At 37.9% G+C, this 20,848-nt stretch overlaps 3 protein-coding genes and 1 pseudogene across 4 annotated transcripts; 2 read left to right on the top strand and 2 right to left on the bottom strand.

Moving 5' to 3' along the window:
* Nucleotides 1-1,054: 1,054 nt before the first annotated feature.
* Nucleotides 1,055-3,372, bottom strand: LOC120012890 (annotated as a pseudogene).
* A 104-nt stretch (nt 3,373-3,476) lies between these two features.
* Nucleotides 3,477-8,243, top strand: LOC120012889 (ER lumen protein-retaining receptor A-like). The gene is made up of 6 exons (XM_038864439.1): nt 3,477-3,718; nt 4,539-4,804; nt 6,287-6,402; nt 7,541-7,614; nt 7,702-7,765; nt 7,855-8,243. Exons 1-6 carry the CDS (start codon nt 3,628-3,630, stop codon nt 7,889-7,891), a joined length of 648 nt encoding a protein of 215 aa, XP_038720367.1. The 5' UTR covers nt 3,477-3,627; the 3' UTR covers nt 7,892-8,243.
* Nucleotides 8,244-12,709: 4,466 nt separating this feature from the next.
* LOC120013919 (protein GRAVITROPIC IN THE LIGHT 1-like) lies at nt 12,710-14,571 on the top strand. Its single transcript, XM_038865903.1, has one exon. The coding sequence runs from the start codon at nt 12,989-12,991 to the stop codon at nt 14,414-14,416; it is 1,428 nt and encodes a 475-aa protein (XP_038721831.1). The 5' UTR covers nt 12,710-12,988; the 3' UTR covers nt 14,417-14,571.
* A 656-nt stretch (nt 14,572-15,227) lies between these two features.
* Nucleotides 15,228-19,740, bottom strand: LOC120013918 (probable alpha,alpha-trehalose-phosphate synthase [UDP-forming] 7). Of its 2 annotated transcripts, none has more exons than XM_038865901.1 (4): nt 19,565-19,740; nt 17,277-19,373; nt 16,921-17,194; nt 15,228-16,239 (listed from the first exon to the last, which is right to left on the bottom strand). In XM_038865901.1, exons 2-4 carry the CDS (start codon nt 19,262-19,264, stop codon nt 15,934-15,936), a joined length of 2,568 nt encoding a protein of 855 aa, XP_038721829.1. In that variant the 5' UTR covers nt 19,265-19,373; nt 19,565-19,740; the 3' UTR covers nt 15,228-15,933. The 2 variants fall into 2 exon arrangements, with proteins under 2 accessions (XP_038721829.1, XP_038721830.1); XM_038865902.1 differs by having other exon boundaries at nt 17,277-19,282.
* Between the last annotated feature and the right edge of the window lie 1,108 nt (nt 19,741-20,848).

Here is a 20,848-nt window from a genome sequence, read left to right as displayed (position 1 = left end):
GATCCAATGGCTCAGATGAGACCAACTTTAAAATTTACGAGTTTCTATATGGGAGAGTTCTTTTATATATATATATATATATATATAACTGAAGAGTGAAGAGTGTGGTTTCTCTCCTCGTCAAAACAAATATTTTCTTAACCTTGTGCAATTGTAGTTAAAATATTAACAGATATCACATGCAAAATTAGAAAAAATTGGATGAGGACCATGAGGTAGTTAAATGTGCGGCAAAAGAAGCAACTTGAATTGTGAACTAATCAACTAAAAACAGTTGGAAAACATTTATTCAACAAGATAAAGCATGAAGTCTATATGCACTTGCTCTTGCAAATTCAATCCAACTGGCTGTCACTTTTGTTGTTCAATAATTGATCAACTGCCTCGCCTGTGAAGCCCCAAAAAAACAGATATATATAATTCAAAACTATAACCAAAAGATGACGTGTTAGGCTTTGACCAAACTTACCCTATCATCAAGTGGAAAACTTATGCACGAGCGGGCTTGATGACTCGAGTTTATGCTTGTATCAAATTTTTAAAGGACAAGCTCATATGATATCGTTCTCGGTTAAAAAAGACGAAGATTGAAGCTCATAAAAGGAGATGAACCACCAAACAAAGAAATTGCACCATATTCTTTACACTAGATATGGACAAGATCGAGTCAAAAAGTTATCTTTGGTTGGCATGGCCCTAATTACTTTTAAGTAAATCAATTCTGCTGAACACAGATTGCTGTGGCTGACCTTGTTGAGGATTTCTGGCTTGATTATGTAGTTAAAAGAAGGTGGTGGGCATCATTTCTTGCATAGAAAAAAAGCTATTGCTGTGTCTAGTTCCGGAGAGACAGCATTTTGAGTTTATGTTCCAGATTGTGGGACTCTCTTTACTTTCCTAATGGAATCTCTAATCTTGAGAAAAAGCAGTAAAAGTTTATGGTGATTAGTCCCTCACCAGCCCAACCGAACCTTCACGGCAATCTGCACTCCTACATATGCCGCATGGGCTGTAAGTCTCTGTTTAAAGGCTGATGATGGGTTACAACTTACAATGAGAAGGCAAAAGTAAAAAAGTTCCTTTTCCAACCTAACGTGACAGCCAAAAATAGCACAAGCCCGTCACATTTGCCCAGCAGAGGTGTGGATATTAGTCCTCAATAGTATGTGCATCGTGCAACTTAACATAAATTTTAAAACAACAGACTTTTGGCAGCAAGAATTCTCATACCAAGATGAATTTTAACAGGATGCATTAGAGTTTGGAAACAAAAGGAAATGAAGTTGTATTTCTTACTTTAATCCCTATCTCCATCATCGCAAATCAAATTGGTTGGCTCACTTAAGACGTATCTTGGTAGTTCATACTTCGCACCTGCAATAGTAATTTAATAAGCATAACAGGCTGAAAATTGTCTAGGCAGAATTCAATTCATTGCAAAAAGATGCAAACGTAGATAAAGCAGAGAAGGAAGAGGTGAAGAATACGAGCTATTGATTTGCCACCTCTCTCATCATAGCAGAGTGTCAAGTCATCACTCTGAATAATGATACCAGCGCTGTCCACTATTGTGTGTGCAAGATCTAAATCAGCTTCTGCAGCAGCTCGAATTGCATCTCATATCTCTGATAAGGGCAAACATATTCTCAGAATTCTTTATATATCCTTGATATTGTTAACTTCTCAAAATATACATAAGAGAACATATAGTTACAATTTACAACATATCACTAGTATCAGTTTTCTCCATGAACTAAAAAGTAGGATAACATTTGGCAAGATTTCACAATCTAGTGATCAACAAATAAAAAATAAAAGGGAGTAAGCAACTTCAAGCCAATATTAAACTAACAAGTCCTAGTTTCTAACTTGAATATTTTAAAACAAAATGATATGAACACAGGTGCAATTAAGTTTACTCCATACCTTTTTCATCTTCTCCTTTTTTTTGGGAGCTACCAAGTTCATTTAACGACCAGAAAAGAAAATATATGAGAGCAAACCCTCAACAAAAAGTAGTTTGCACTGGTAACCGTGTGCTTAATTTGTGCTTTCATTCTCGTATTCTTACTCATGGGAAATGTGCAACCATTGATGAGTAGACAAGGCAGGAATTCAGTTCAATATGTAAACACTTTTCTTAGTCTCAATCAAGTCCATAAAACAACATATGAAGGGAAAACTTACTCAAAAATACTATTTATAGTGGAGAAGATGTCAGAAAAAAACATACCTGTCCGCCCACCATAGTAAGGAGCAGTATCCCAAAACTCATTACGCATCTTCATGAGTTGTGTCCTTGTAATTGGCTGAGGATGCTTCCAGGATTTTGGCTTCTGGATTTTCTTAGGACTCCCCTGCAAGCATATAACCAAGCAAAGTGAATGCACCAAGAGTCAGCCCATAAAGCATTTGCCATTATAAGCTAGAAGTTATGAGTTTTAGCCCACGTGAAAATCATATAGCTATATAATGAATATAGAGGAGAAAAAAGGTACATTAACATGGCAGATATTGAGGAATCAACTTGAATAGAAAGATATTAAAAGCCCATAGAAACTAAAGGAGAGATGAAAAAGCAAACCCTTCAGGCAATATGTACTGAACCTCAATCATTTTTGGATATGTTTTACACATGTTTTTCAATTCTGTGTGAATTGCTGAATTGTCAATGTTAGATACCTTTTAGCCTTAAGCCAGCAACGTTCGAAGAAGGAAAAAAAAAAAAGAATTTCTTGAAATTTCTCAGTCCCTAAACCACTATCAAATCTTTTCCCGAATTCCCATCTGATTACATGAAAATATCTCTAACCAGCCCCCTTTTAACCATCCAGAAAATCAATCAGCGACACGAATTAGGATATCAACCCTCAAAATTTCAATCTCTTTTACAAATAAAGCAGCAAACTAAAAGAACCCATTTAACTGATCAACCTAAAACCAAACAGAATTATCAGAATGAACTAAAATCTGCAACAATATCATTGACAATCAATGTAGCCGTTGCTGATTCTAACAAGCAATTAAGAGCAAGAGAGCTCTTTAGAAACAGTTTAACTGACTACGAACAGAATGACACAATTTCAAAAGATAAAAGGGGAGTAGTAGTACCATCTCCGTCGGCGAGGGAGGATCCTCCACAACCCATCTCAGCGAATGGTGACAGAGAGATGGATTCAGCTTGATATTAGTCGTATTTATCCAGACCGAACAACAGGGCCTCTTGCAGTTGCAGCTCTTATCAACAGCCATGAGAGTAGCTTGTATCTAATGGTCTCCTGCTCCGGCTAGGATTCTTGGTGAATAGGCAACTTCGAAACCATCTGTCATTTCCACCCTCTGCTCTCCATCAGCTCTAAGGAAAAATTTTTGATAGAGAATAAAATTTAAAAAAATAAATTCAAACGACACCGTTTTAAGTTTGTCGAAACGAACGAAAAACGGAGCGGCACCGAGCCGTTTCGTTGTGCCACGTCATCTTCTTCTCCCTTCCTCCACACTGCTCGGTTAGCAAAAATACGACCAGTACCAAACTCTTTTCTCCATTCAATTCCAATTTTCTCTCTGAAATCTAGGGCGCAAAATTTACGCCAGAAATCTATCTACCATTATCGAATCACTACAACAATGAATATCTTCAGATTCGCCGGCGATATGACTCACTTGATTAGTATATTGGTTCTCCTCCTCAAAATCTACGCCACCAAGTCGTGCTCAGGTAACTCGTCTGCGCATTTTCATCATCGGAAGTTCGGTTTATTGAATAAGCAAAGCATAATCGGAACGTCATTCTCATTTTAACTGTTTATGGAGTTTTGTGGATCATTATAAGTAGCAGTACAAAAATAAGTTAAAACAGCGAAAGGAAACTGTGTAGAGGTTTTAGGGTTTACAGGTCCAAAATTATGCATTATTTTTTTTAATCTTGTTCTTGTGATTCCTTTGGTTTGTTGTCTCGACAACCAATCGGAGATTAGGGTTTTGATTTCTTGTATTTATTTTACTTTATTTCTTTTGCAATTTTTTGTTTAGGCACAAGGGATGGTGTTCTGGTTGGAGAAAATGAAGGGCTAGAAGGGTAAACGAATGTCCTAGGAAGTTATTCTATTCAATGTCTAACATTATGGTTCTCTTGAGACCAAATTATACTGGAATTCAATTTATTCTGTGATGGGACTTGAAGGATACTTAATTTCTAAGATGCATCCCACATATTTCCCTTTAAATTGTTACGCTACACCGTGACAATTGCTCATATTTATCGCACGTTCAAAACTAATTGAATTTCATTTCAAAGCTCCCTCTCACATTTACTTTATGGAATAACTTTGGATGTTGCAAAGCAGAAATTATAAATTTCACTTATTTTGAAGATGAAAATGGATTGTCGTTTGGATTTCTTTTCCTTTACCTTATTTGTGTCTTCCTTTATTTCTCTTTTACAATTTTATTAGTTTGCAGAATCATTCTGTTCCGAAATTCTTGGGTCCCTTGTGTCCAAAACGAAATTTTCTTAAATGTTGTTTTCCGATTGTTAGGGATCTCACTTAAAACTCAGGAGCTGTATGCACTGGTGTTTTTGACTCGGTACCTGGATCTATTCACGAGCTATATCTCCCTATACAACACTTTGATGAAGTTGGTCTTCATTGGCAGCTCTCTGGCCATTGTATGGTGCATGCGGATGCATCCTGCTGTTAAGCGCTCTTATGCTAAAGAGGTTGACACTTTCCGCCATTACTATCTTGTCTTGGCATGCTATGTGTTGGCACTTCTTGTGAATGAGCAGTTCACATTTCGAGAGGTAAGACATTGTTCATCTTTCCATATGATGTTTACTATATTTCATAGTTTGTGATTATGGTAATTTGCAATCACATCTTACAGTAATTGTAGGATTTTTGAGAGAAGGTTGTGCCTGATAAATATTTTTCTGCTTGTTATTTTTAAAGCTTTGGCAGCATCAATATGTGTATGTCTAACTTTTAGAACACTTACAAGAAAAAGTACAACATTTTATGATCTCGTAAGTTGGTAATCTACAAGTTCTCTCTCTCCCTCTGTTTCTCTGTCTCTCTGTGTTTCTCTCTCTATATATGTTTGTGTGTTATGCAATCTTATTCCTCCACTGTCTCCACTCTTGGTATATTATTTTGTGTTCTGTACTTCTGTAGCAATCTATGTTCTTGTGATACATGCCTTCATTTGCTACGTTATTGAATTGGGAAATGTGGTTCCTTCTATCCAACCTTCTTTGATTCTAAATAGAAACTTCAAATATTTTGAAGTTGAAACGTGAAGTACACAAGTTGAGGTGGTAGATCATTGAGTGGTAGCATAAAGGCTCTCACTCTTCCTCTTGGACAACGAACGTAATCCTTGTTGACTCATAAAGACGTATGAGCCCACTAAGTGGGTGAGTCTTTGTGCAATGCTAGAGTTGTTTTAAGCAATTTAGTTATCGCAGGTTCTAATTACATGCCTTTTTGATGTGGAGGTAAGCCTGTACAAATCTGCGCTCTCTAGTCAAAAAAAATGTATGCACTAGATATGACTTTGAAATATGTTGTTGATTACAGCTTAATTGATTATGCGATACCTGTCTTCATCATTTTCTGGGAGGCTGGGAGCCAATTGTGTTTGTCAAACGTCAATATAGGGAGATGTTTAACCTTAAGATTTGTTCGAGATGTATGTCTTGGACTTGTTAATTTAAGAACAAGCTAAGAATGGATGGCGCACTATTGGACTGTATCTGCAAGTCGTTTAGGATGTAACCATCATGACATTTAGTTACAAAGGAAGGTAGAGAGATGAATTTAAGTGCTTTTTTTGTCTTGGTTGGGGCAGGAGTCAATACTGTTATTGCCTTCGCCCACCCAGAATTTGTCTTACGTTAAATTTGTAGCCTGTATGCTAGGCATGGGATGGGATGGCAGGCTTCTGCCGTTCTCTAATGTTTGAAATTATTTATCTACTTCATGTTCACCAATGAGGCCATGAATGTGAATACAATATGATTATCATTAGGAGTATTTTCTTTTGCTGGGATGATTATGAGGGACAGTTGTCCATTTGATATTATTCTCATTCATCTGTGCTAGTCGCCGAAGGACCAAAGAGTTTCTTTATGTCCAACAACACTCTGGTTTTGGGCATTCAAAATAATTTGATTCTTTGGTTTTGAGATTCATACGATATACATTCAATTAACTGCCACTCATCAATGCATTATTTCTGAGTTGCATTAAAAGTGGCTGCTAACTTTGGTAAACATTTATTTCAGGTATGCTGGGCATTTTCAATATACTTGGAGGCAGTGGCGATTCTTCCGCAATTAGTTTTGCTTCAAAGAAGTGGAAATGTGGACAATTTGACAGGGCAATATGTTTTATTTCTTGGGTAAGTTTCCGTCTTTGTATGTTAGTGTTGGATGGTGACTCCTACAAAGTGCTTTTCACTACTTAATATGTTTTTGTGCCTATGTGTTTTTTGGCTTTTTGGGGCGCTTTTGGTTCAGTTTTCACTTGAGATTTCTATCTTGCTCGCATGGAATGTGAAATCTACGCCTTTCAGTGTTAGAGTTGAGAATAATAATCTTGTTGCTTATTATTAACAACAGTAGACACAGACAAAATATTGTCCATTAATTTTTTAAGATCCCTGATAACGAAGAAAGTGTTAGTTACATGTGGAAAACTATGGCAGATTTTCCTTCCGAGGAAGATTTTTCTGACTTTATGTTATTTTGGTAGTATTGACAATGATTTACATGCATATGCACAAATATTGGTCACGTTTTTGTCCAGATTTCCTTTTTTTCTTGTATGATTTTATGGATGCATGTTCCGTGCTCCCCTTTCCTTTTGCCCCCCAAAACAGAGACACCTTTCCTTTTGTTGAGAAATTTGGCATATATGAAGGGAAGATTCACCATCTGATTTTGACCAGATATTCTGAAATGCTTAACTTCATCCAAAGGAGCAAATGGACAAATGAGCTCTTAATTTTCATCTGATGTGAATTGTATTTCTAGTCTAGTAGACATTTGTTTTATTCTTAAACAAGTCATCATCTAAACTACAGCCATTATGATGGTAGAAATCCTCCCTTAATTGTTCTTGTACTAGCATTAACATGGATCTTGAACCGCTTGAGATTGTTTGGACATTTGCTCCTTTCCCTTTTTAATCAGGCACACTAGACAATAACTTCAGGATCTACTTTTTTTAGGTTGAAAGCCTGCCTGCCTGTTACAAGTTCATTCAGGAGTCCATATAGATATATATGTATTGGAAAGTTCATTCATTTACATATAGAACAATTTTGCCAGTTGCATAGTTATGTTCCTCTTTACTGAATTCTTTCTCTGCTGAGATGTCCATGTTCCTATGTTTCTCATTTTGATTTGGTTTCTTTTGAATGTAAACTGGATCGTTATCTGTACTGCATGTTCGATTATTTGGATGTGGAATTGGAATGTGTTATACTCATGTTACTTATGCAAGTCGACTTTGCTGTTTATTCATGCAACTTGCAGGGCCTATCGTGCTTTCTACATCCTTAATTGGATCTATCGCTACTTCATGGAACCGTATTTTACCCGATGGATAGGTGAGTTTTATCATGAAGAAATATGAGAAAACTTTTCTGGTCTTGCTATGAAATATTTTCTGATTTCTCCACGTGATTATCACTCAGGTTGCGTCGCTGGCGTTGTCCAGACAGCGCTATATGCAGATTTTTTCTATTACTACTTTATCAGGTAAACATTGTTAGGCTCATATTATTGAGTTTCCGCTCCATTATATTTCATCATGTAAATGAAAAGAAAATTTGCTGTATTTTTTTCAGCTGGAAAAACAATGCCAAGCTCCAGTTGCCAGCTTGAGCCATGCAGCAACATCTTGAAAATCCTCACGATTATTGAGCTGAGTCCGTTCAAGTGTATACACATCTTTTTTGTAGACTTGTGGCCAGTTGATTTGTTTGTGGTATGTATGTGTTAGGATTGGGATGACATGAAAGTCTCATTTACATCCCTGATATGGGCAAATTAAGCAGCCATGTTCAGGACCCCTGGTGCGGTTATACTTTCGAACTTCTGTCCAACCCTTCCTTGACTCTGGCAGTCTGGCTTGTAAAGATGATATTGGTTGAACAGAAATGCTGATTTGACTGACGTAGGTTGGATATATAGACAGTTAACCAAGCTCTTTATGGCAGCAGTCATTTGTTATTAACTTGCATGGGTGACTACAAGTTGGAAATTTGATTTATTTTTTAACATATTAACATGGCTTTGCAGAACATGCATGGGCCAATTATCAATATGCGCCATTTTAGTTGCTTGACTAATACTTTGAATACAGGGAAACTAGTTCCATCTCTTTGAAGACACCAAGAAGTTGACAGTTTTTACTTTTAAAAAAATTATATATATATATATTTATGTATGTATGTGTGTGTGTGTGTGTGTGTGAAGCAAGTTACAACAAAAATGGCTTTGTAAATGAGTAAAAAAAAATATTAAATTATATGGAATAATGCATATGCTTACCAATCCTACTAGCTGCTTTGGTTCTTTAAAGATGAGATTTGATTTCTTTATACACTTGATTAGGAAATGAGGAGCATACCATATCTAGGAGAAGATGCCATGTCCTCAAATCTTGATCACATTCCATTACAGTCCAACTTTACTTTTTCTTTTTCTTTTTTTCCCATGAAATTAAGCTATTACAGAAATATTATAGCGTGTACATCTCTCCCTCTCTCTGTCTCTCTATGAATATTTTACACATTTTCTTTGTTTCTTTCGGATGATATTTTGTGAAGCTCTCCTGGTCAGAACCTTTTCAGAGTGTAGCTATTTGCATTTTGAATGGTAGTTCATTGTTTTCTTATTGGTAGAAACTGATGCCTGCAGGCTGCAGTGATGGGAATTATTATTATTATTATTTGATTTATTGTCAATGTACTCGATGAATAGAAATAGGGAAGTGATTGTTCGCCAATACTTTACACTGCCAAATACTCCAAACAATTTTAGTGATTTTTTTGGCCCACCTCTAATATACGCTGTCCAATAGACCCTACATCCAATATGCGGTAGCTCATGATAGCCGTTGGATTCCATTCCATGTCTATTATTAAGACATTTGTGCCTGCCAAGGCTGTAGAAGCTAGATATATTATATATAACATTAGTACGCGTTAATAATAAAGAAATCGAATCGAAGAGACTTTAACTCACAACCTTCCGTTTGAGTTAAGAATTACGGCATTTAAATTAACCATTTCATTGTTAATTTCTTTCTGCCTCGCCTTCACTAAACTTGCAGCCTCTCTCAAAATTTGTCACTAAATAATAAAATTAGATTTATGAGATACAAGTCGTGAATTATACTTAGTGTTGTAAGAGGAGAACATAATAATAGGAGGAGTAATGATTTATTATTATTATTTGTTTCCTGTGTATTATATAATTAAAACCATCCTAATAATTTCTATACCTAGCTAATGATCATAATCAAATACTCCTGGTGTAACTAATTAAAATTGACTTTTGTGTTTTCCTAGTTCACGCTTAGTTTGTCGTAAATCATACCACCATGCTTGACTTGTCTTCAATCTTGTTTCTTACAAGAAAGCATAATGCTTGTATGTTATCATTACTTTATTTTTTATTAGATTAATAAACTTTCTCAATGAAAAGTCAATAAGAGATAGAAAAAAGTCACGGATTAAGAAAACCCATACATAAGATTGTAACACCCTGTTGGAGTGTGTGAGGTCACAAGTCTTTGCAATGCAAGTTTGGTGGTGTTGGATGAGCTATCAAATTGCGAAATGATTTAGTCTTTTGTCCTACATCGCCAAGGGACAATGAAAAGATATGAAGTGCAATATATAATAGGTCGAATTTCCTAACAAGTAACAAGCATTTTACTGAGAGGACAAAGTCGTGCCGATCAGTATGGACTGACCTAAAGCGAACAAAGTGTTACATATGGTATTGAAGATGAGGATCCATGACTTAAGGTGTGAGCACCCACGGACATCTGTGGGGGTGTGGGCCGCATGGGGATGCGGGCCTTTAAGGGAGGAGACTTTAACACCCAACTCGAGTGGTCGGGGTCACAATTCTCTACAGTGTAAGTTTGGTGGTATTGGGCGAACTACCGAGTAGCGAAAGTGTTAAGTCTATTGTCCCACATCATCTGGAGGAAAATGTAAAGTAGATTATATAATAGGTCAAACTTTATAACTCATAACAAGCGATTTTAATTTCCTAGGCTCAAACTAGTATGGGCTATTACTGGGCCTAGGAAGACAAAGTCGTGCAGATCAATATGGATTGACCCAAAGCAAACAAAGTGTTACTAGTGTGGAGGGACGAGCTCTTACATAAATATATAGTTATATACACACAAAAATATATAAATATTAATATACCCATGCGCTTGTGCATGGTCCCAAACATCAATTGATCTTATGAGAGTTTTAAACAAGTTCCTGATAAACCATATATTTTACATATTTGTGCTTTTATTATATGGATATGAAGCATGTCCACTTATTTTCACTCATTAAATCACTTTTGAGGCTTGGGGCTCCTAATTAGTGTAATGTAACCTAACTTTTCTGTTGTCTAAGTAGTTAGAGATTGGCAGTGGCAGACCATGAAAGGCAGCTATTATAATAATTATATATATATATATATATATATAGGATAAGATGCCCTTCAATTCATTATCTTAGATTTGTTCATTAACTTGCCCAATTCGTAGGGCATGCATGCTCAAGCCCATCAACCGAAAAGTTAGGTCCCAACACTCAATGGTGGTCGATCATATTAACTATCGACAAAAACATAATCAAATTTCGGATTTGCTTTTAATAAATACAAGAAGATAATAAAATGTTTGTTATATATTATAGATGCAGAAACCGAGCTTTCTTGGTGTTTCAGTCCAGTTGAGTTATTGTACTCTTTGGACCCTTCAGACTTTTACGTTTTTTTTTTTGATAAGCCACGACAAATTCAACAGAAACAAAAAAAGAAACAAGAGGGCGTCTTAGGAGATGGTCAAAAGCAGTATCAATACAAAGCAATACTGGGACATACTGATGTAGAACATCGAATGTGAATACCACATCGGTGGTCTGTGGTTCCAAGTTACAGTATATAAGTTGGGTAAACTTAACATTAGTTAACCGGTTTTCTAGTAGTTAGTTAGGTCCGCTTGTTGTTAGGCTTGGGCCCGGATTTACATCAGAGCAGGTTTTGAAAACACGTGTCAGCCGGGGCCTGTTGGATTTTCGTGCCACGTGCCGGGCCCAAGGGGCTTAGTACTGGGCGTGGCGGCGGCCTGGGAGTAGCAGCGGCGTGTCGTAGAGGGTGAGAATGATGTAGAACATCGAATGTGAATACCACATCGGTGGTCTGTGGTTCCAAGTTACAGTATATAAGTTGGGTAAACCTAACATTAGTTAACCGGTTTTCTAGTGGTTAGTTCGGTCCGTTTGTTGCTGGACTTGGGCCCGGATTTACATCACATACCCAAGGAAAAAAAGAAAAAACAAATAAACCATGTATGAAAGCTGTCCCATAAAATACCTAGAGATAACATAAATTTAACTAGAAATGTGAGTGAAAGATAATAAGCATAAACCATCCACTTATAATATGACTGTCTTACGTATTTATTTCAAAAAATTATCCCAACTCCTCCATTCGAACCCATAACCTCCTTAGTTTTGGAGGGCAAGTACCTATTTTCTTTTAAGAATCTCTAGTCCTCATCTCTAGTATGGTGGGATAGAGAATTTATGGCGCGAAGGAATATCAACCGAATATGTAAATAATAAGTTATGCGTCACAGCTAATCCGCTCTGGGCCAGGCTCAGGCCCACCCGGTTACATCGCTCGACAATACTTTTTATTTCTTCTTGTGTGATATTCTTCATAATCTTCTGGTATTCTGTTTCTGTGTTATCTAACGATCAATATTTTTCACTAATTGCACAATTTCCCCAATATTTAACGATTAAAAACAAAAAGACAAATTATTCGGTCGTTAAATCATGTAGTCAAACCAACTTATTTGGGGGTGGGACCCTTTGTTTAAATGACGCAAATCAATCCCCCAAATTGAGTAGGGTCCCACTATACATTTCAAAAATGATAAAAAGACACTCCAACTGTTGTATACTTGTATTTCAATTATTTCAGTGGCTGAGTCGGACGCACATAATTGAAATGAATTTGTAGGCTTCACATGTCTCACATGAAATCATGTGCGTATAATTCAACAGGTAGGATATTGAAATACCAAATGTTATTATGTTAAAAATAACTAAGATATCAATAGTTGGGATCCATGTCATTACTGTATAAATTTTGATTTTCAACATTTTGGGTTGAGAGTACTACAACTCTTTTAGTTAAAATTGGTTACAATTCATTCCCAAAACCATGTTAAATCATCAGATTTTTTTTTTCTTCACAAATCCTATATTATATATTAATGTTTAAGAGTTACGATTTAATGGTTGGTGTGTGTAAATTTTTTGTTCAAAATTTATTATATTTTAACGTACCAAAATATTTAAAAACACATCTTAAAAACACAATTTTAGTGGGAAATTAATCAATTACAACTAAAAATAATTGTAGTATTATTTCTTTACCATAAACACCCAATCTTTTCCTTTTTTATTCCCGCGCTTTAAATGCCACTTTTTTAATTATTTTATTTTCCGCTTCTATTCTGTCTTCAGCCTCTCTCTTTTGTCTTGTTCGTCAAAGTTGTTTCCTCTGCTTTTTTTCTTTTCTTTTCCATAGCAGAACAGACGCTCACACTCTCCCTCGATAATCTTCCTCGTATTTCCTTTACCCATAAAAGCAAAAAAAAAGAACCCACAAATTTTCATCTCCACAAACCACTTTTTCTCTCTTCAATTCCTTCTACAAATCCCTCTAATGGAGACATTCAAATGCAGATCAGTCCCTAATGGCAAGAGCAAGCTAGCTCGAACGTTCCAAAAAGTAATCAAAATCAGAACTGCAACCAAGGTAGCCTCTAATAACAATGGCGTTGGTCATGGCATTGGGATTTGTATGCTTACATCGCAACATAGATTCGAAGGAGGAGATTCCCCCACATTTTGCAGGTCCAACAGCAGTAGTACGGAAAAACAGGGAGAAGTGAAGGCGAGGCAGAGAGCGGTGATGGAGGCTTTGGTGGCCAAGCTCTTCGCCAGTGTCACTTCCATCAAGGCTGCATATGCAGAGCTTCAAATGGCGCAGAGTCCCTACAACAGCGAAGCGATTCAGGCGGCGGACCAGGCGGTTGTTGATGAATTGAAGGCCATTTCTGAGCTGAAGAGAAGTTTCTTAAAGAAAATACTCGACTTTTCTCCTCAGGTTACTATGATGCTCGCAGAGATTCAAGAACAGCAGAGCTTGATGAAGACTTACGAGATCACGATCAAGAAACTGGAATCCCAAGTTGAGATTAAAGAGTATGACATTTCTTCGCTCAAGAAAAAACTTGATGATTCAATTGGGTATAACAAATCACTGGAGAACAAACTGAATGCTAGTGGGTCTTTGTCAATGATCGATTATATCCAGGTTTCAAGGTTGAATATAACCAATTTTGTACAGGTTTTGCAATACACATTGAGATCTATGAGGAGTTTCGTTAAACTGATGATCCGAGAAATGGAGTTGGCACATTGGGATTTGGATTCAGCAGCCAGAGGAATAGAACCAGACGCAGTGTTTACAAACCCAAGCCATCGTTGTTTTGTGTTCGAATCGTTTGTTTGCAGAACAATGTTCGAAGGTTTCAATCAACCCCATTTCATGCTCACAAGCGAAACCCAGAAACAAGATAAGCCTCCGACTGATTACTACATCAACAGATTCAAAAATCTCAAATCTTTGACACCCAAACAGTTTCTAACCCAAAATCCCAACTCCTCGTTTGCAAAATTTACAAGAATCAAGTACCTCTCAGTAGTACATGCCAAGATGGAGTGCTCTCTGTTCGGGAATCTCAATCAGCGGAAGCTATTGAACTCTGGGAGCGTACCGGATTCTGGTTTCTTCACGGGTTTTGCAGAGATGGCGAAGCGGGTTTGGGTTTTGCACAGTTTGGCGTTCTCATTCGGTGAAGATGTTAATGTTTATCAGGTGAAGAAGAATTGCAGATTCTCAGAGGTGTACATGGATGCTGTTAGTGATGAATCGGTAATGGTATCCCCAAGTCAGAGTTCCATACTGGGCAAGGAGAATCTCAGAGTGGGTTTTACGGTGGTGCCAGGGCTCAAGATCGGGAAAAATGTTATACAGAGTCAAGTCTACTTGCCAACGGCTACTTCTCCTTCTCCGGCGCGTCTTTGATTCCGGTTTGTGATTTTGTACCACACTAGGAATCAAAATTATGACATTATAGATTCAACGTGCCGGAGAAGTCTGTTTAGGCGAGCATACTCTCCTTAAGCTAATAGTCTTACGGATCCTCCTGTGGTTTTTGTTTCAAATATCTCAATTATCAAGATGAACGCATACGATTTCATATGTACAATGTGAATTTACAAGTTCACATGAATTATGTACGTTTATCTCAACATTTAGAAAAACTGCAAGAAAAAACATTGAGATACTTAGCATTTTCGTATCTAATCTCGTTTTACTACTTGCGAGTCCATAAAAGAGAGGAGCTATCATAATGTTGTGGAGTGCTGTGGACTAGTCGATGGGGGTGACTTTTTACTGTGTAAATCTTTGTATTGAAACCTGAGAGGGAAAGGCAGGCATCAATCACGGGCTCTGCTTCTGCGTAATGAAGACAACTTGGCTGTATCATCTATTGACCCCTTCTAACTTTAAGCTTGGCTGTTGGCTCCGCCTAAAATAAAATGTTGGATAGTACATGTTCTGTATGAATGTTTCTAAACCATGTTTCTAAACTATGAAAGATTATAAGCAAATCAGCATCGATTTAACGGAAGTGTGAGTTAAGAATTTAAACAAACTGAAACGCAAAGTAGAGAAGCTTGTTTAGCCTTAAATATAGTAGAGGAACTTGTTTGACACTTTCGAGGAAGATGCAACCGAGCTTCAAAACTTGGTAAGTTCATAAAGCATTGCATAGTCAAGATTAAATGCAAATGGTTCAGAATAACATTAGTACATAGATAGGGGCAGGTTGTTCAAGCTAAACCTTTTCTACGATGCACAAATTTTATTAGGCATTGCATTATAGGGACAGATGAATGCACTCATTTGAAGTAGCATAACATATGAACTCAAACAAGCATCACTACTAACAATGGAAATACTCCAGATGAATAATGCCAAGTAAAAAAAAAAAATTGAGACTGCTCTCACCCCAGATGAGGAAGAAAATTTTAAAATAAAGGCAGGCACTAGTATACTGTTAATTCAACTAGGGATATGTAGATCAACCGATTACCATAAAATCAATTTCCACCTTATCACAGTAGCCTCCCAGCGAGGAAAGCAACTGAAAATGCATGCCACATACGTTATTGTGACACTAATGTTAGCCTTTACACTGATGTGGATGGAGCATTTATTTCAACCTTTCGTCCTGTTCCAAGAAGTTCCTCGAGTGTAAATCCAAAAGGGTCTAACCAACCATCAAATTTTTACTCCATTTTGCCCACCTGAAATTCTGTTCCACTTAGTGAGTAATTCAATGTTTGTCTCAAAAGCAGCGGGACCAAGCCATTGTCATTTTCTCATTCTCAGCCATCAAAATAACCAAACAATAATGGCATCCCCCCTCAGAGCAAATACCAAATAGAGCATAAACAATTGCTACTTGCCAACACCGGCCAGCATGGGATCTTCTTGCCTGGCTTGGAGGAGAGCGCCAAATTCTGATGAGGTGTTTAAGGAGAAGGTTCTTCTGGAGTGGAAGGTGGAGAGTCGGAAGCTTCTGCTAGAGCATCAAGCATGAATACAACTTCACTGGTGTCATCCAAGTAATACCTGGCTTTACTTGGTTTCTGTCCAACAGTGCAGGCAAAAACAGATGTATTTGAAGAAAGGACACCACTAGTCATAGCATTGCCGATGATCTCAAACATGTCTTCATCTGATCTATCATCACCAATGCACAGAACAAAATCAGCCTGCCTTCCACTATCTGCCATTGATCTGAAGATCTTTTCAGCAACCAGACCTTTACTGACACCCTGAAGTGCACAACCAGAATTTGTCAAACATGTGACGACTCAACCATAAGACAAAATCCATCACACAGTAGAAATCAAGAGAAAAGTATAAGAATATTGCACGATATCAGAACAAGTTATTTTCCCCAAAAATCACCTTTTCTTTGTTCTGATATTACGATAATGAGCACAAGAAAACGGAAGTCCCAAAGAAAAACAAAGGACTTAAACTGCTTTAGTCGTATGAATGTGGCACAATATTTTCTTGGATCTCATAGGAAACTAAGCATATGAGACAAAACAGCAATTATTACGTAGCCTAGTGGGAAGCCCCCTGCTACCCATAACCACAAGAGGTCATGGGTTCAAGGCATGCTCATTATAAGTCACAATATATGCTTAGAATTCTACAAACTTATAATAGGCAGGGTCCGCAGGACGGACAAATAATCATGCCAGGCGGCAATCCTTCAATGAGCAAAACCACTCAGAATAAGACATATTTGCAAAGTGATGGGTCCAGAAAAAGTAGCAAGATAGCAACAACAACTAAACCCTTCCCCCACAATATCCATAATAGTAAAAAATCCGCCGAAGCATACATTCCTAATAGGGAGTCAGAATCCTAATAAATATTTCTTCCACTAAAATAAGATTATGCTCTACAAAACAAGTGTGGAAACTCAAAGTGGAGTCAAGTACCTGTGGCTTCACTTCCACAATAAATTGGCCTCTTTTGACTGCCACCGGCTCATTTGCCAGAACACTTTCAAGATGGTCCAGCATCTCCTTGGCCTGGCTCGTTCCGAACCCAGCGTCAGCATCTTGATGGTGCCACACCAAGGCACTCTCCTTGGTCTCAACGTAAGAACCATCTGTAGCTTCTGTATACAATTTCATCACAGGCTCAGCTATTTGCATCCACCCAAAGTCATTACTTTGGTCACAAATCTCCCAGTTCTCATCCGTAGGCCACCTGAGACATCATTCAACCTAAACATAAACACAACCACAATGGTAAACAAGCATCAAAGCTAAATAAGTACAAAACATCATACCTCAGGAGGTAACCATGCTCAGCTGCAATTCCAAGCTTCTTGCATGGAGAAAACCACTTGCCTAAACTATCTTTCCCCCTGCCACTAACAATGAAAACCTTGTTTTTCACATCCCCACAAAGTGTATTTATGATTGATATGACCTCTCGACTAGGAGTTTTGTTGATGGATGTTTGTGGCATTACAGTTCCATCATAGTCCAACAGTATAGCCCGATTTTTGGACCGTAAATATGCAGAGACAATGTGATCAATAGACAATTTTCTGAAATTAGGATCTAGTGCTACAACTCTGAATCCAAAGCTCAAGCCAATTCCCCAACAACGCCTTCGGAAATGGTCTTTGCAAGTCCTCTCCAAATCTTGGAAGAAGCTCCGTGACCAATATGCCACATCATGTGTGCTGACATACCTGTAATGTTTCTCATGGCGCAACTGCTTTTCAGCATCAGCCATTGAAATTGCCTCATTCATTGCCTCAGCAGTTGCTTCAATGTTCCAAGGGTTAACCCTAATAGCACCGCTGAGGGAAGGGGAGCATCCAATGAACTCTGATACGACCAGCATGCTCTTCCTGGGCCCAGTTGATTCCGAACTAGTCTCTGATTCAGATACTCCCTGCCTGCACACAATATACTCATAAGGAGTGAGATTCATCCCATCCCTTACAGCTGCCACTACGACACACTCGGCGATGGCGTAATATGCAGCTCTTTCACTAAGAGATACTGGTCTATCAATGAACACAATCGGTTCATACCCAGGCCGCCCAAAGCTTTCATTGATTCTCTTGCAACTTGCTTGTATTTCGTCCTGTATTTCCTCAAGATCCTTTCCTCTTCCCCTAGCAGGATTTGCAATCTGTACCAAAACGGCCCTTCCCTGCCACTTTGGATGCTGCTTCAACATTTGTTCCATTGCCAACAGCTTCAAATTGACACCTTTAAAGATGTCCATGTCATCAACTCCAAGCAACACAGTCTTTCCTTCAAATTGCCGTTTAATGTCTCCAACCCTCCACTCTGAATCTGCAAGTCTCAAAACAGACTCAATCTGCCCCATGTGAATACCAACTGGCATGATCTTTATCCCAACCGTCCTACCATAATACTCCAACCCAATATAGCCCCTCTTTGACTGATAATCCAAACCCAACATCCTGCTACAGCAAGAGAGAAAATGCCGAGCATAATCGAAAGTGTGAAAGCCAATGAGGTCCGAATTCAGAAGCGCCTTAAGTATCTCTTCCCTCACAGGCAAAGTTCTATATATTTCCGAAGAAGGAAATGGACTGTGAAGAAAAAACCCCATCCTCAACCGAGTAAACCTCCTCCTTAAGAATGTAGGCAGAACCATCAGATGATAATCATGAATCCATACGTAGTCATCCTCAGGATTGATAATCTCAATCACTCTTTGCGAGAAAATCTTATTTGCTGCCACATATGCTTCCCACAATGAGCGGTCAAACCTCCCACCATGAGCTGCAGAGAAAGGAAGCATATAATGGAACAACGGCCATAAATGCTGTTTACAGAATCCATGATAAAACTTGGACAAAATGTCATGTGGCAAGAAAGCTGGAACACACTTGAATCTATCCAACAAAAGTTGCGACACATCATCTTGTTCATTTGCGTCAACATCAACCCTCAAAGAACCCACATACAAAACCTCCATATCTTCGGGCAAGCCATCTTTCAATTGCAACAACAATGAATCCTCATCCCAGCTAAAACTCCATCCTTTATTATCAGGTCTTCGTTTAGCTTTCACAGGCAGTTGATTAGCTACAATGATGATCCGATCCTGAACAACAGAAGAAGGTACGTCCGATGTGACACTATTAGCCTGATCATCATCAAGCTCAGAAATCACCCCTGGTACAGTCATGACACGTGGCAATCGCTTCTTCTCACGGGTTTGGCCCATTACCGGAAAATTACCGGACGCTAGATCTAAAAGATTGGTATACGATTTGGACATCATCTTGACGATCCTCTTTTCCTACAAGAAGATAAATATCTCACAAGATCTCACAAATACAAACCGAACCCAAGGTTTCTTTCTACTTTAAATCACTGTAACTGAGCAGTATCTGCAATCGGTATCAAGTACAAACATCAACAGGAATACAAGTAATCATACACACTAAAAAAATCCAAGCCCGCACACGCTAATACGCATCAAAACTAAGATCCAAAATAAGAAAATAAAACCAGACGCCTAAATCAATGCAGTTTATATCAATCGATGCAGCGGATGGAATGAAACGAAATGAACACTGACCTTGGCTTATAAAGATCAAAATTAAACGCTTCGCAGGTAATATTTGGATCTGAAAACTACTTTCCAAAGACGAATTGTTCCCTTTCAGCGGCAAAGAAATCTAGGGTTTGGTTTTTTGGTATTCCGTTTCGGTCCAGAGGTTCCCAGATTTTGCTTTTATTTTGTTCAAAATCTGGATAAACAAAAAAAGGAATAATAAATAAATAAATAAGAAGAGGATAAGGTCGGCTTATCAGAATTACCAGCTGGCATCAATAGTTATTCTACGCCACGCGCTCCTACTCCCCCTCTGCCGAGGACGACGCTTACGTGTCAGTCTCAGAAGAGCCGCACGTTTTGAACTGCAAATGTCGTTCTCGGCCCCACACGTCATTTCATATCCATTTTAGCAGGAGACCGTCACATGTTTTATCCATACAACGTTTGAACCTTCATATAGTCTACCAAACAATAATTCAACTATTCGTCAAAATTCTATTTCTTTCATTACTTTTGATGTAGATAGGCACCCAAAATGATAAAAGATTCCAACAGTTAGGATCTCATTTATTCAGTTGTTATGGTGAACGCATATGATTCAAGTGAATTTGAGAGTTTCACATGTTAATACAACTCAACGATTGAAATAATTGAGATTCTAACGATTGTCGACACCCTCTATTTTTTAAAAAGGTTTGAGGAATTTTTTTTCAAGTATTTTTCTCGTATATCCTAAAACTTCAATGCTATAACCTTTTACATTTTAAAAAAGCAAATGTAATGAAGAAAAAACCTCAAAAAAACATTTTTGTCCACTCCAACATTATTTATTTATGAGTAAGCGGGTGCGGTCCATTAAGACATTGAATGAGGACCCTTATAGTAGAAATCATTACAGTAGTCATCATGGATGTTAAAGTTTGTCTATCAATTTCAAAATTTATGTGGATTCCGTGCTGATAAACAGACTCAACTTTTACGGCAAAAGCCCTAAACTCCGAGTACATGGAGTAGGTGAAGGCCTGGTTGCAGATTAAGGCTTCACAGGGCGATGACATGGGCGTCATCTGGTGCGTCACAAAGCATAAAGTGACAAAACCTGGTTGGTCCATATTAAGCACATTTTGGGGTGTAGCGATATGCGCATTAATAATATAAAATAGTGGTCTGGGTTTGGTGGGGAAGTAGCTGGCCGGGTAGAGTCAGTTATGTTTTTTCCTTCCAAGTATTACTCCGTAATAGAACGTGACATTGGTGGGGAGGATATAATAATAAAAGCGCAACCAGATTGGTTGGAACTTGGAA

This window comes from Tripterygium wilfordii, chromosome 13 (genome assembly GCF_013401445.1).
Source record: "Tripterygium wilfordii isolate XIE 37 chromosome 13, ASM1340144v1, whole genome shotgun sequence".
Taxonomy (NCBI): domain Eukaryota; kingdom Viridiplantae; phylum Streptophyta; class Magnoliopsida; order Celastrales; family Celastraceae; genus Tripterygium; species Tripterygium wilfordii.
This window is presented reverse-complemented; position numbering and strand designations above follow the sequence as displayed.

What these genes read in the sequence shown, in the direction of transcription:
- LOC120012889 (XM_038864439.1), top strand. Translation starts at nt 3,628, where the DNA reads ATGAATATCTTCAGATTCGCCGGCGATATGACTCACTTGATTAGTATA. An exon ending in AGCAGTTCACATTTCGAGAG is followed by an intron (nt 4,805 to 6,286) that starts GTAAGACATTGT and finishes CATTTATTTCAG; the next exon opens with GTATGCTGGGCATTTTCAAT. An exon ending in CAATATGTTTTATTTCTTGG is followed by an intron (nt 6,403 to 7,540) that starts GTAAGTTTCCGT and finishes TGCAACTTGCAG; the next exon opens with GGCCTATCGTGCTTTCTACA.
- LOC120013918 (XM_038865901.1), bottom strand. Translation starts at nt 19,264, where the DNA reads ATGATGTCCAAATCGTATACCAATCTTTTAGATCTAGCGTCCGGTAAT. An exon ending in GAGCATGGTTACCTCCTGAG is followed by an intron (nt 17,195 to 17,276) that starts GTATGATGTTTT and finishes ATGATGTCTCAG; the next exon opens with GTGGCCTACGGATGAGAACT. An exon ending in TTGTGGAAGTGAAGCCACAG is followed by an intron (nt 16,240 to 16,920) that starts GTACTTGACTCC and finishes TGTGCACTTCAG; the next exon opens with GGTGTCAGTAAAGGTCTGGT.
- LOC120013919 (XM_038865903.1), top strand. Translation starts at nt 12,989, where the DNA reads ATGGAGACATTCAAATGCAGATCAGTCCCTAATGGCAAGAGCAAGCTA.